The sequence below is a fragment of the Eleginops maclovinus genome, chromosome 10 (genome assembly GCF_036324505.1).
Source record: "Eleginops maclovinus isolate JMC-PN-2008 ecotype Puerto Natales chromosome 10, JC_Emac_rtc_rv5, whole genome shotgun sequence".
In the NCBI taxonomy this organism is placed as follows: Eukaryota; Metazoa; Chordata; class Actinopteri; order Perciformes; family Eleginopidae; genus Eleginops; species Eleginops maclovinus.
This window is the reverse complement of record NC_086358.1, coordinates 748640-763254: the sequence shown is the minus strand read 5'-3', so window position 1 is coordinate 763254 and position 14615 is coordinate 748640. Positions and strand designations below refer to the sequence as shown.

The window sequence follows — 14615 nt, the reverse complement described above, 5'->3', positions numbered from 1 at the left end:
GTGTTGTCCTGCTCCTTAGCCTATCACGTACAATGTGTTCCAGTACTAGCCAATGGGAGCGCGAGTGTTCCACAGTGATGTTACTGTGTTCCAGAAGTTAAAAAATGAGTCCAATGGAGGCGTGAACACAAGGAGTTCAGCCTCTTCAGACCATTGACATGCACTAACACCCATAGAACCACAGGAGAGGGAACACCAGCACAGGGCCTCTTTAATCCCCTCCTCCCCCTCAGAGTCTGCCTGAGGTTCCTGGATAGAGTTTCATGTTGAACCAACAGCTGACCCTCTCATTATCTTCCCCTCACCTGACCCTCTGACACCCTTTACTGAGATCCCCACCTCAAGGGTCTTTGCTCCAGAAACACATCGTCGTGTTGGACCCTGAAGGCACCATCTCCCTGGTCCAATGGGATCTCTCCATGTGGTTTTGGATTATTGGTTGAATGAAGTAAAATAAACTCTGTTCTTTCTGAGATGGAAGTCAATGCCATGTCTGTGTGTTGACATCCAGATGTGGTTAGCTTAGCTTAGCATAAAGAATGGAAACGGAGGGAAACTGCTAGCATGACTCACTCCGAAGTCAAAGGTCTCCCAACCCCTCTAAAGACCACTGATTGACAGCCGCTTTATTTTACAGCTCTTCCGTACGGCTGGGAGGAAGCCTTCACTAAAGACGGAGCCAAATACTACATCAAGTAAGACACACACACACACACACACACAACACCCTACATCTCTCCTGGACCCCCGACAACCCCCGCCTCACCCACAGAGCACTCAGCATTGTGGGTGACCCCTCACATCCCTACCATCCCTCCCACTGCCTCCTCTCCCTCGAGCTCCACCCGACTCAAAGACAGTTTCTTCCCCCAGACTGTCAGGAGGCTCTCCCCTCCCTCCCTCCTCTCCCCCTTGCCCCCACTGGACCTGGACTTTAACACATTTTCAGAAGTGTTTCTCTTTTTGTCTCTGGGTATTTTCTAAAATGAATAAGTGGTCCATGAAATCCCTCTTGTGATATTATTTTTATTTGGAGTTCGACAACATGCTTGTTTTCTCACACCTGTGGAGTCCTGACTGACTGCCTGCGTCTGACCCTCACAGTCACATGACCCAGTCCACGTCCTGGAGCCTCCCGGTAGCCCCCGGCAGCAGCAGTGGGGCGCCGGGGCCCCCCGTCCCCCCGCAGGCCCCCGAGGCAGCGACGGAGCGACGGAGCGGGTCGTCCATTGAGACCGAGATGTGACGGGACGCTCCCGCTGTCCGAGAAGAGGGACTGAAGGGCAAATAAAGAAAGCAATTCAAGGATTCAGTGTGCAGCTGCTTTACTCAAACACAACTTCATTCATGACAGGAGTTTCTGCAGTTTTAGTAAATAACTCGTTTCTAGCCCACCAGTGACGCTGGAAGCCATTCAGAGTTGGGGGTGCTGAGTGACGTCACCCGGTGACGATGGCGTCACACCAAACGCAGCGCAACGGAGCAAAACATGAGCTAGATTCAATACTATGCTACAACTCACAATAGGCTACTTAAATGAGCTCTATCTAAAGCTAACCACCTCACAAGCCATATTTGTGAACATAACATTTTTATTAATGAAACAGGAAACAAAAATATCACGATTATGTAAAAGTAGAACATTTATGTTTTTATTTTTAAATAAAAGTTATTAATTTACTCCGTCAGTGCAGTGCTGCAGTGTTGCAGTGTTGCAGTGCTGCAGTGTTGCAGTGCAGTGCTGCAGTGCTGCAGTGTTGCAGTGCTGCAGTGTTGCAGTGTTGCAGTGCTGCAGTGTTGCAGTGTTGCAGTGCTGCAGTGTTGCAGTGTTGCAGTGTTGCAGTGTTGCAGTCAGTGCAGTGTTGCAGTGCTGCAGTGTTGCAGTGTTGCAATAGTCCTTCACCAGGGGGTGCTGCAGCACCCTCAGCACCCCTACTTCCAGCCCTGTAGCCCACACACGGGAGAGCTGAACACAAAACAATCAAAGACATTTATCTATCAAGAGAAATAACCGCCTCACACTTATTGTACATACATTTATTAAAACGGTAAAAAGAGTAAAAACACTTTTAATAAAAAAATATAAAAGGCTTCAAATAAAATGTAAAACAGACATAAATTCAGAAAAATATTAAAAAGTTGTTTAAAGACATTAAAAAATGAACAAGAAACATAAACATTGAAGGGAACTTAGATCAGGAAAAAACGAAGATAAAAACGTAAAGAAAATAAAAGTATGGAAAACAGAAGAAAAAACATTGTGTGTGTGTGTGTGTGTGTGTGTGTGTGTGTGTGTGTGTGTGTGTGTGTGTGTGTGTGTGTGTGTGTGTGTGTGTGTGTGTGTGTGTGTGTGTGCGCACACAGGAAGTGTAATTGGCTGATATTCCTACTACCTCGGGCTTCTGTATTGATTTCCTTCTCGCTTCCAAGTATAGCTATAAATATCTGTGACACACACACACACACACACACACACACACACACACACACACACACACACACGCTTTCAGAGACCTCAGTTTACTGGCTGTTGTTTGAGGTGTAAAACCCTCAGTGTGACCGAGACTCTGACCGCCAGCACAACAACAACAACAACAACAACAACAACAACAACAACAACAAACACACTTTGTTAGGTTTATTTAATAGTCCTTTTGTTGGTGTGTTTACAGATGAGTTTCGTCTCCTTTCTTGTTTCCTCTCCTTGTCTCCTCTCTTGTTTCCTCTCCTTGTCTCCTCTCTTGTTTCCTCTCCTTGTCTCCGCTCTTGTTTCCTCTCTTTGTCTCCGCTCTTGTTTCCTCTCCTTGTCTCCTCTCTTGTTTCCTCTCCTTGTCTCCTTGTCTCCTCTCTTGTTTCCTCTCCTTGTCTCCGCTCTTGTTTCCTCTCCTTGTCTCCTCTCTTGTTTCCTCTCCTTGTCTCCTCTCTTGTTTCCTCTCCTTGTCTCCTCTCTTGTTTCCTCTCCATGTCTCCTCTTCTGTGTCCTTTCCTTATCTTCTGTACTTTGCTTTCCAACTACACCTTTCCACTGTTGTTACCTTGACTCCTATCATCTCCTCCTTTCTTGTCTCCTCTCTTACTATCTTGTTTCCTTTCTCCTCACGTCCTCTCCTTCCTCCTTTTCTCTATATTTTCCTTTTTTCTCCGTCCTCTCCTCCTTTGTCCTTTCCTTTCTCCTCCTCTCTTGTTTCCTTCCCATATCTCCTTTCCTCTTTTGTTACCTAGACTTATATCCTCTTCTCCATTCTGTTTTTGTTTCCTCTCCTTCTATCCTGTTTCCTTTCTCCTCACTTCCTCTCCTTTCTCCTTTCCTCTCTGTTTTCCTTTTTTTCCTTTCCTCTCCTCCGTTGTCCTTTCCTCTCTCCTCACCTCCTCTCTTAGTTCCTTCCCTCATCTCATTTTCTCTCCTCTATACTTCTCCTTTCCTTCCCTTCTTTTCTTTCTTATCTCCTCTCCTCTTTTCCTTTCTTCTAATCTCTACTTTTCTTTTCCACTCCTTTGTCATCACTTCCTCTCCTTCCTCTTTCCTCTCTATTTTCCTCTCCTCTCTCCCCACCTCCTGTCTCCTCCCCTCTAGGTGTGTTTTCCTCTCACATGTTGCTGCAGGGGGGAGAAACGGAGGCTTCTCATTGGCTGTAAGTAGGTCAGGCCGGACCAATCATGTGACCCAGCAATCCTCTGTGTGTGTGTGTGTGTGTGTGTGTGTGTGTGTGTGTGTGTGTGTGTGTGTGTGTGTGTGTGTGTGTGTGTGTGTGTGTGTGTGTGTGTGTGTAACCTTAGAAAACAAAGCAACTGCTGTTAAATATCTTTGAAAATGAATTAATAAAAACAAACTTTAAATGATTTTTATTTTTATTTATATGAAAATTCCCTTTTGTTTCCTTCCTTCCTTCCTTCCTCCTTCCTTCCTTCCTCCTTCCTTCCTCTCTTCCTTATGTCCCCTCCTCTTTTCCTTTCTTCAGATCTCTACTTTGCTTTTTGGTCTCTCAAATGGTCTTTTGTTGACAGTCATCAGAATCAGGTCCAAAGGTAAACATCATCACTTATTTATTTCTATTTATTTAAAAAGGGCAAAGACATAAATTATTATTAAATGTATTTTTATTATTAAAATATAAAAAATGTTTGTAAGGAAAATGAAAATACAGCAAAATATGTACAAAAAAAAAAGTGACAGAAAAATAAATGATGTGCAGTAAATCAGTTTAAAGTGTCGGGAATAATTCTGTGCAACACATGCTGAAGAAAGACCCTGAACCAACATCAAAGCAACCTGAAGCAGGTGATATTCACAGAGAAGCACGCACTACAGGTGGCTGGGGGAGCGGGAGGTGGGGGGTGTTTGTCTCTCTCTCTGACGTCAGTCCTCGCTCTCAGACATGGCTTGCTGCTCGTGCTCTGAAACACGCGCTCATCCTCAGGGCTTTTATTTTGTATTTTGTTCATGTGAGCTGAAGACTTCCGCTCCCTCAGCAGCTGATCCACACTCTGCTCCGTTTTTATTTCTTTCTTTTGTTGTTCTTGTTGTTGCACCGGCTCCCGATGCAAGGAGTCTTGATGGAGGAAATGTCCCGGCAGCTGTCGGCAGGGTTCCGGGCTCCTGCAGCCCCGAGAGGAGTACTGAAGTCCCTGCTGGAGAGCCCAGTGCGGCCGGGGAGGCAGGAAGGTAAGGTCTGCGTTCAGATCCCGGGTTATTCTGTCAGTAAATACTGTAGAATCCAGAGGTATGCTGATGTGCAGGTGTATGTAGTGTAGAGTCTCTACTTTAAAGAGTCCTCTCCTGCTGATGTTCAGGTGTATATCAGTATGTAGTGTCTCTACTTTAAAGAGTCCTCTCCTGCTGATGTTCAGGTGTATATCAGTATGTAGTGTCTCTACTTTAAAGAGTGCTCTCCTGCTGATGTTCAGGTGTATATCAGTATGTAGAGTCTCTACTTTAAAGAGTCCTCTCCTGCTGATGTTCAGGTGTATATCAGTATGTAGTGTCTCTACTTTAAAGAGTCCTCTCCTGCTGATGTTCAGGTGTATATCAGTATGTAGAGTCTCTACTTTAAAGAGTCCTCTCCTGCTGATGTTCAGGTGTATATCAGTATGTAGTGTCTCTACTTTAAAGAGTCCTCTCCTGCTGATGTTCAGGTGTATATCAGTATGTAGTGTCTCTACTTTAAAGAGTCCTCTCCTGCTGATGTTCAGGTGTATATCAGTATGTAGCGTCTCTACTTTAAAGAGTCCTCTCCTGCTGATGTTCAGGTGTATATCAGTATGTAGAGTCTCTACTTTAAAGAGTCCTCTCCTGCTGATGTTCAGGTGTATATCAGTATGTAGTGTCTCTACTTTAAAGAGTCCTCTCCTGCTGATGTTCAGGTGTATATCAGTATGTAGTGTCTCTACTTTAAAGAGTCCTCTCCTGCTGATGTTCAGGTGTATATCAGTATGTAGTGTCTCTATTTTAAAGAGTCCTCTCCTGCTGATGTTCAGGTGTATATCAGTATGTAGTGTCTCTACTTTAAAGAGTCCTCTCCGCTGATGTTCAGGTGTATATCAGTATGTAGAGTCTCTACTTTAAAGAGTCCTCTCCGCTGATGTTCAGGTGTATATCAGTATGTAGAGTCTCTACTTTAAAGAGTCCTCTCCTGCTGATGTTCAGGTGTATATCAGTATGTAGAGTCTCTACTTTAAAGAGTCCTCTCCTGCTGATGTTCAGGTGTATATCAGTATGTAGAGTCTCTACTTTAAAGAGTCCTCTCCTGCTGATGTTCAGGTGTATATCAGTATGTAGTGTCTCTACTTTAAAGAGTCCTCTCCTGCTGATGTTCAGGTGTATATCAGTATGTAGTCTCTACTTTAAAGAGTCCTCTCCTGCTGATGTTCAGGTGTATATCAGTATGTAGAGTCTCTACTTTAAAGAGTCCTGTCCTGCTGATGTTCAGGTGTATATCAGTATGTAGTGTCTCTACTTTAAAGAGTCCTCTCCTGCTGATGTTCAGGTGTATATCAGTATGTAGAGTCTCTACTTTAAAGAGTCCTCTCCTGCTGATGTTCAGGTGTATATCAGTATGTAGTGTCTCTACTTTAAAGAGTCCTCTCCTGCTGATGTTCAGGTGTATATCAGTATGTAGAGTCTCTACTTTAAAGAGTCCTCTCCTGCTGATGTTCAGGTGTATATCAGTATGTAGAGTCTCTACTTTAAAGAGTCCTCTCCTGCTGATGTTCAGGTGTATATCAGTAGGCAGAGTCTCTACTTTAAAGAGTCCTCTCCTGCTGATGTTCAGGTGTATATCAGTATGTAGAGTCTCTACTTTAAAGAGTCCTCTCCTGCTGATGTTCAGGTGTATATCAGTATGTAGTGTCTCTACTTTAAAGAGTCCTCTCCTGCTGATGTTCAGGTGTATATCAGTATGTAGTCTCTACTTTAAAGAGTCCTCTCCTGCTGATGTTCAGGTGTATATCAGTATGTAGAGTCTCTACTTTAAAGAGTCCTGTCCTGCTGATGTTCAGGTGTATATCAGTATGTAGTGTCTCTACTTTAAAGAGTCCTCTCCTGCTGATGTTCAGGTGTATATCAGTATGTAGTGTCTCTACTTTAAAGAGTCCTCTCCTGCTGATGTTCAGGTGTATATCAGTATGTAGTGTCTCTACCTTAAAGAGTCCTCTCCTGCTGATGTTCAGGTGTAAATCAGTATGTAGAGTCTCTACTTTAAAGAGTCCTCTCCTGCTGATGTTCAGGTGTATATCAGTATGTAGTGTCTCTACTTTAAAGAGTCCTCTCCTGCTGATGTTCAGGTGTATATCAGTATGTAGAGTCTCTACTTTAAAGAGTCCTCTCCTGCTGATGTTCAGGTGTATATCAGTATGTAGAGTCTCTACTTTAAAGAGTCCTCTCCTGCTGATGTTCAGGTGTATATCAGTATGTAGTGTCTCTACTTTAAAGAGTCCTCTCCTGCTGATGTTCAGGTGTATATCAGTATGTAGAGTCTCTACTTTAAAGAGTCCTCTCCTGCTGATGTTCAGGTGTATATCAGTATGTAGAGTCTCTACTTTAAAGAGTCCTCTCCTGCTGATGTTCAGGTGTATATCAGTATGTAGTGTCTCTACTTTAAAGAGTCCTCTCCTGCTGATGATCAGGTGTATATCAGTATGTAGAGTCTCTACTTTAAAGAGTCCTCTCCTGCTGATGTTCAGGTGTATATCAGTATGTAGTGTCTCTACTTTAAAGAGTCCTCTCCTGCTGATGATCAGGTGTATATCAGTATGTAGAGTCTCTACTTTAAAGAGTCCTCTCCTGCTGATGATCAGGTGTATATCAGTATGTAGAGTCTCTACTTTAAAGAGTCCTCTCCCTGCTGATGTTCAGGTGTATATATCAGTATGTAGAGTCTCTACTTTAAAGAGTCCTCTCCTGCTGATGATCAGGTGTATATCAGTATGTAGTGTCTCTACTTTAAAGAGTCCTCTCCTGCTGATGATCAGGTGTATATCAGTATGTAGAGTCTCTACTTTAAAGAGTCCTCTCCTGCTGATGATCAGGTGTATATCAGTATGTAGTGTCTCTACTTTAAAGAGTCCTCTCCTGCTGATGATCAGGTGTATATCAGTATGTAGAGTCTCTACTTTAAAGAGTCCTCTCCTGCTGATGATCAGGTGTATATCAGTATGTAGTGTCTCTACTTTAAAGAGTCCTCTCCTGCTGATGTTCAGGTGTATATCAGTATGTAGAGTCTCTACTTTAAAGAGTCCTCTCCTGCTGATGTTCAGGTGTATATCAGTATGTAGAGTCTCTACTTTAAAGAGTCCTCTCCTGCTGATGTTCAGGTGTATATCAGTATGTAGAGTCTCTACTTTAAAGAGTCCTCTCCTGCTGATGTTCAGGTGTATATCAGTATGTAGAGTCTCTACTTTAAAGAGTCCTCTCCTGCTGATGATCAGGTGTATATCAGTATGTAGAGTCTCTACTTTAAAGAGTCCTCTCCCGCTGATGTTCAGGTGTATATATAAATTGTTAGCTTAGCATGAAGACTGTAAATGGAGGGAAACTGCTAGCCTGGCTCTGTCCTCTCTAAAGACCTGGTCCTGGTCTCTGAAGTGTCCCTGTGCTCAGCATTCAGTCAGGATGTGGAGAAGGAGAAGACCCTGGAGGAGGAGCGCCGCCCTCCCCAGTCGGCCTTCCTCGGCCCCACGCTGTGGGACAAGACGCTGCCCTACGAGGGGGACGGCTTCCAGCTCGAGTACATGGACCTGGAGGAGTTCCTGACTGAGAACGGCATCCACTCCCAGCACCACCAGCACCAGCACCAGAACCAGAACCAGCCTCCACAACGTCATCCGCCAACCCTGACCAAAGCCCCGCCCACATCAGCTGTGATGGACCTCAGAAACCAGGCCTCCATCTCCACACACCAACGAGTCACCACACCAGGTAACAGACACTCCTCAAAGCTCCCCCATCATCCTCTTCTTCATCACTATACTCCAGGTCTCAGATATATCCAGAGCCTGTCTCTGATTGGCTGAAATACCAAACAGATCATTGCAGCATCCCATACTCCCCTATGTTTCAGCCCCAACACGGGTTGAACACGCTATCAATATTTAAAGAGTTATTTTAGTTTAGATTTGTGTGTGTGTGTGTGTGTGTGTGTGTGTGTGTGTGTGTGTGTGTGTGTGTGTGTGTGTGTGTGTGTGTGTGTGTGTGTGTGTGTGTGTGTGTGTGTGTGTGTGTGTGTGTGTGTGTGTGTGTGTGTGTGTGTGTGTGTGTGTGTGTGTGTGTGTGTGTGTGTGTGTGCAGTAATCTGCTGCTCTGAGTCTAAATTTAGCTCTAATCTGTGATTAATGATATTATAATCTGAAGTGTTTGATTCCCACACGGCTCTGCAGACATTATTAAAAAAAAAAAAAAAAAATTTTTTTTTTTTTTAAAAAAAATTTTTTAATTTTTATTAAAAATAAAAAAATTTATAAAAAAAATTTATTTAAAAAAAATTTTTTTTATTTTTTTAAAAAAATTTTTAAAAAAAATTTTTTTAAAATTAAATATTATTTTAAATTTTAAAAAAAATATATAAATTAATTAAAATTTATAAAAAAAATTTATAATTATTAAAATAAAAAAAAAATTTATTATATAATAAAATTAAAAAAAAAATTAAAAAGTTAATATTAATAAAAAAAATATTTTTTTAAATTATAAATAATAAAAAATTTATAAAAAAATTAATTATTCTTTATTACATAATAAAATATGAAAAAAATAATTATAAAAAATCAATTTATTAATGTACTTAAGTGTATATTTTTATTTTATTAAAAATTTTGGTTTGTTAGATATTTATTTTTTATAAAAAATTATTAAATTTTTATTAAAAAATTTTACTATAATATTAAAAAATTAATTTAATAATAATAAATTTTAAATTTAGGGCTTATTAATTTAAAATAAATTTTTAATATATTATAAATATTTTTAAAAATTTAAATTTTTAATTTAATTAATAATATTTAATAATAAAATAATAATTTAATATATTGGGAATTTATAATATTTAAAAAAAGTTTTTTTAATTATAGTTATATTAAAAAATAAAAAATTAATTAATATTTAAAAATTTTATTTTTAAAAATGAAATATAATTATTAATATTATCTAAATTATAAATATTTAATAAATTTTATTAAATAAAAAATTATTAAAATATTAAAAACAAAATTTATTAATAAATAAATTAAAAATTTTAAACTAAAAAAAATTAAAAAATATAAATAATATTATAAAAAATATAATAAAATTAAAAAAATTTAATAATTAAAATATTAAAAAATAATATTAATTATCATATTATTTAAAAACTTATTTTTTAAATATTTTAAAATTTCATATAATATATTACATATTTTTAAAATTTTAAATATATTAAACAAAAATAATATATTTTATTAAATATTATTAATTATATTTAATATATTGTAATTAATTTATTATTAGAATTTTTTTTAAATTATATATTTAAATTATATAATTATTATTTATTTTTAAATATTTTTTAAAATTTAAATAAAAAATTTTTAAAAATTTTAATATTTATTATAATATTAAATATTAATTATTTTATAAATTTAATTTATTAAATTATATTTATTTATATATTATTCTTATTTAATTTAAAAATTTATTTTTTATGAAAATTTTTTAATTTTTTAAAATTATATTATAAAATTTTATATAATTTCAAATATTTTTAAATTTTATAATAATAATATTTTATTATTAAGATTATAAATATCTAATTATTAAAAAATAAAAATTTAATATATTTAAAGAGTTTTTAAACCCCAAAATATTATTAAATTATTATAAATTATATTTTAAAATATATTTAAAATATAAAAAAATATATATATAAAATATTATATTATATAATAATATATATATTATATAAATATAATATATTTTAATATAATATATAATATATTATAATATTAATATTAAATAATATAAATATATTAAAATAAATTTATTTTTATAAATATAAATTTTATAATTTTAAAATTATTAATTAATATAAATTAATTTAATTAATATATATTTTTATATTAAATTTAAAGTTATTTAGGTAATTTATTTTAATTATTTTATAATATATATTATATGATTATTAATTTTGTTTAAAAATTAATACTAAATTTTTTTATGTATTTTTTATGTATAGAGTTTATTTTATTATATATTGAATTATTTATTTTTGTTATTTATTATATTATTTGTATTTATTATTATATTATTTATATATTATAATTTATATATTATATTTAATTTATTAAATATTTATAATAAAATATAATATATTATATTAATATTTTTATTTATATTATAAATTATTTTATATATTTATTATTTTAAATTATATAATTTATATATATATATTTATTATTATATTAATAATATTTAATATTATTTAATTTATATAAATTATATAATTTATATATAATTATAATTATATATATATAAAAATATTTATTTTATATATATATATATAAATATATAAATAATATAATTATTTTTATACCTTTTTAATTTATAATAATAATTATAAAAATTTTAATAAAAAAAAAATTTAAAAATAATTAAAATTAAATATTTCACACAAAATTTAAAAAAATTTACTATAAGATTTAAAAAATATACAACACTTAAAAATATATTATAAATAAATACACAATACTACACAACACAAATACAAATAACAAAAAATCAATAAAAATTCAAAACTAATTATAAATTTGGAATTTAAAATATATTAAATATATTTTATATTAAAATCATAATTATTTAAAAATTATTTATATAATTTATTATTAAATATTAAAATTAATTTGATAATTAAATATATATAAAAATAAAAATAAAAAAATTTTATATTATTTATAATATATTATAAATTTATCTTACAATAAAATTTAAAAATTAATATATTTAAAATATATAAATAAATAAAAAAAAAAATATACTTATAAATAATATATATAACAAAAATAAAAATATATAAATTTAAAATAATTTTTATTTTTATTACTTTTTTTAAATTATTTAACAAAAAATAACGTGTTTTTTACCAATTCAAATGTTGATCAATTATCCAACATTTGAATTGAACATTTACGTCAAATAACGTAGGTTTCACTGCGGTTGTTTTTGAAAGTAATAAAAAAAGTGAAAGGTTTATTTTTAATATTTAGATTCAATCAAAAATGAATACTTTTGTTCAGATGCAACATTTAAATTCATGTTTATTTTGTACATTTAATTTCTGTCCTACAGTTGGACAAATAAATATAAAACAACATTAAAATAAGTTAGTAAATTAAACCCAAGTTTTCCCGTTTGTTTCCCACATATCAGTTTTATCCTGACTGTTTCTGAAAGCTCAGACGTTGCATCGAACATGTTTGGATTGTTTATTCACTTTAGAAATGAAATGTTTGCAATAGAAATTTGAACTTTCCCACCGAGTGAGACATGAATGTATATTTGAAACGTCTTCAAATCACTTCTTTACTACAGAGCAAAAGTAAATAAAGGATATATTAATATAACATATATTTAATGCTATACATAGTTTTTGTACAGCCTGTTTTCCTACGTCGATATTTCCTGTCTTTTTAAAAGATTTATAAATATTATATGAATTTATTCGGAAATGGGCATTACTGTAGGAAATACCTCAGAGTATCCTCACGCTGTTTAGTTTTAAAGGTGTCTTTTCCATCAGAATATTCCAGGTCTCAGATATCTCCAGAGAGAAATGAAGGGGTGGATTAATGGGGGATCGGGGACCTCTGCGACGGCCTGGATGAATGTGAACTTAAAGCACTTATTTTATTAATGTTTCCCCTGCTTCATCTCTCTGCAGCTGTTTGTGTTTGTGTCTCCCTGACTGTATTTCTTATGATCAAAATAATAATAATAAATAAATAAAAGGTTAAAAATTCAGTTTGTCTTTTTGTATTTGTGTAAAACTGTTAAAAAATATTTAACATTTTGAAGAAATGTGTCACTGAATCTGACTTTGTATAGTTTATATGTTAATCTGATATATATATATATAAGGTCTCATGATCAACAATAAACATTTAAAGCAATAAGTACACAAATATTTAACGTTTATTTTATCGGATTTGTTATTTTTGTGAACAAAAGTTTTTTTGTATTTGTTATTATTCATAAATAACCTGACATTAGCAAAACGTAATTTAAGTCACAAATAAATATCATTTAAAAGACATCAATAAGAAATATCAGACAGGCTCAAATGAAAAGCCAGTAAACCAATTCAATGAGATCAAATAAATAACAATATGGAATGAGACCAGAACAAACGCTATTTAAATAAAAACATTTACATTAAAAGTTTCTAAAATAACAAAAAGGTATTTATTTATTGACTGAAGAACTGTTGAGGATAACCTTAGAGGTTTAATTGTTGTGATTAAAGGGTTCATTTTCCAGACCATCATTTACACAGCCTCCAGCAGAGAGCAGCACAAATCAACACGACCGCATCGGGAGGATATTCATGTATTTATTTCAGAGAGAAAAACTCTTTAATGATTCTTAAACATTGAAGAGTAAAACCACTGAGACTTTACTTTGCTGTGGGAAACAGTTCCAAAACCGAGTTTTATTAACGTGTGACAGTCATGGGTTTCATCTGGGACATTTTCCACTGTCGGTACTTTGGATGTTTGAAACGTATATAGGAGCAAATGAATCAGGGTTTGAAAGTCTCAGGTGATGCTCAGCGGGTGAGGGAAGTACTTCTGGTTCCTCCACTAGATGTAGAAGTTTCTCTCCTCTGATTGCACACCTGCGCCTCGTTAAACACACCTGCAGCTCGTTAACTCATTAAACCCTCAGCTTACACACACACACACACACACACACACACACACACACACACACACACACACACACACACACACAGAGGTTAACTGGAAAGCTGTGATCCCCTGAAACTGTGTTCCCTCAAGCTGTGTTCCCCTGAAACTGTGTTCCCTGAAGCTGTGTTCCTCTGAAACTGTGTTCCCTAAAGCTGTGTTCCCCTCAAACTGTGTTCCCTAAAGCTGTGTTCCCCTGAAACTGTGTTCCCCTGAAACGGTGTTCCCTAAAGCTGTGTTCCCCTGAAACTGTGTTCCCTAAAGCTGTGTTCCTCTGAAACTGTGTTCCCTAAAGCTATGTTCCCCTGAAACTGTGTTCCCTAAAGCTGTGTTCCCCTGAAATTGTTCCCTAAAGCTGTGTTCCCCTGAAACTGTGTTCCCTAAAGCTGTGTCCCCCTGAAACTGTGTTCCCTAAAGCTGTGTTCCCCTGAAATTGTTCCCTAAAGCTGTGTTCCCCTGAAACTGTGTTCCCTAAAGCCGTGTTCCCCTGAAACTGTGTTCCCTAAAGCTGTGTTCCCCTGAAATTGTTCCCTAAAGCTGTGTTCCCCTGAAACTGTGTTCCCTAAAGCTGTGTTCCCCTGAAATTGTTCCCTAAAGCTATGTTCCCCTGAAACTGTGTTCCCCTGAAACTGTGTTCCCCTCAAACTGTGTTCCCTAAAGCTGTGTTCCCTAAAGCTGTGTTCCCCTGAAGCTGTGTTCCCCTGAAACTGTGTTCCCTAAAGCTGTGTTTCCCTGAAACTGTGTTCCCCTGAAACTGTGTTCCCTAAAGCTGTGTTCCCCTGAAATTGTTCCCTAAAGCTATGTTCCCCTGAAACTGTGTTCCCTAAAGCTGTGTTCCCTGAAGCTGTGTTCCCCTGAAACTGTGTTCCCCTGAAATTGTTCCCTAAAGCTGTGTTCCCTAAAGTTGTGTTCCCCTGAAACTGTGTTCCCTAAAGCTGTGTTCCTCTGAAACTGTGTTCCCTAAAGCTGTGTTCCCCTCAAACTGTGTTCCCTAAAGCTGTGTTCCCCTCAAACTGTGTTCCCTAAAGCTGTGTTCCCTAAAGCTGTGTTCCCCTCAAACTGTGTTCCCCTGAAACTGTGTTCCTCTAAAGCTGTGTTCCCTAAAGCTGTGTTCCTCTGAAACTGTGTTCCCTAAAGCTGTGTTCCCCTCAAACTGTGTTGAAGAGCTGCTGCAGATGTTTCTGCAGGTG

General features: G+C 35.4%; 1 protein-coding gene across 1 annotated transcript; it reads left to right on the top strand.

The window, feature by feature from the left end:
* The first annotated feature begins 4300 nt into the window (after window positions 1-4300).
* hlfb (HLF transcription factor, PAR bZIP family member b) lies at window positions 4301-14545 on the top strand. Its single transcript, XM_063893675.1, has 3 exons — window positions 4301-4663; window positions 8096-8413; window positions 14454-14545. Exons 1-3 carry the CDS (start codon window positions 4540-4542, stop codon window positions 14543-14545), a joined length of 534 nt encoding a protein of 177 aa, XP_063749745.1. The 5' UTR covers window positions 4301-4539.
* The last annotated feature ends 70 nt before the right edge of the window (window positions 14546-14615 follow it).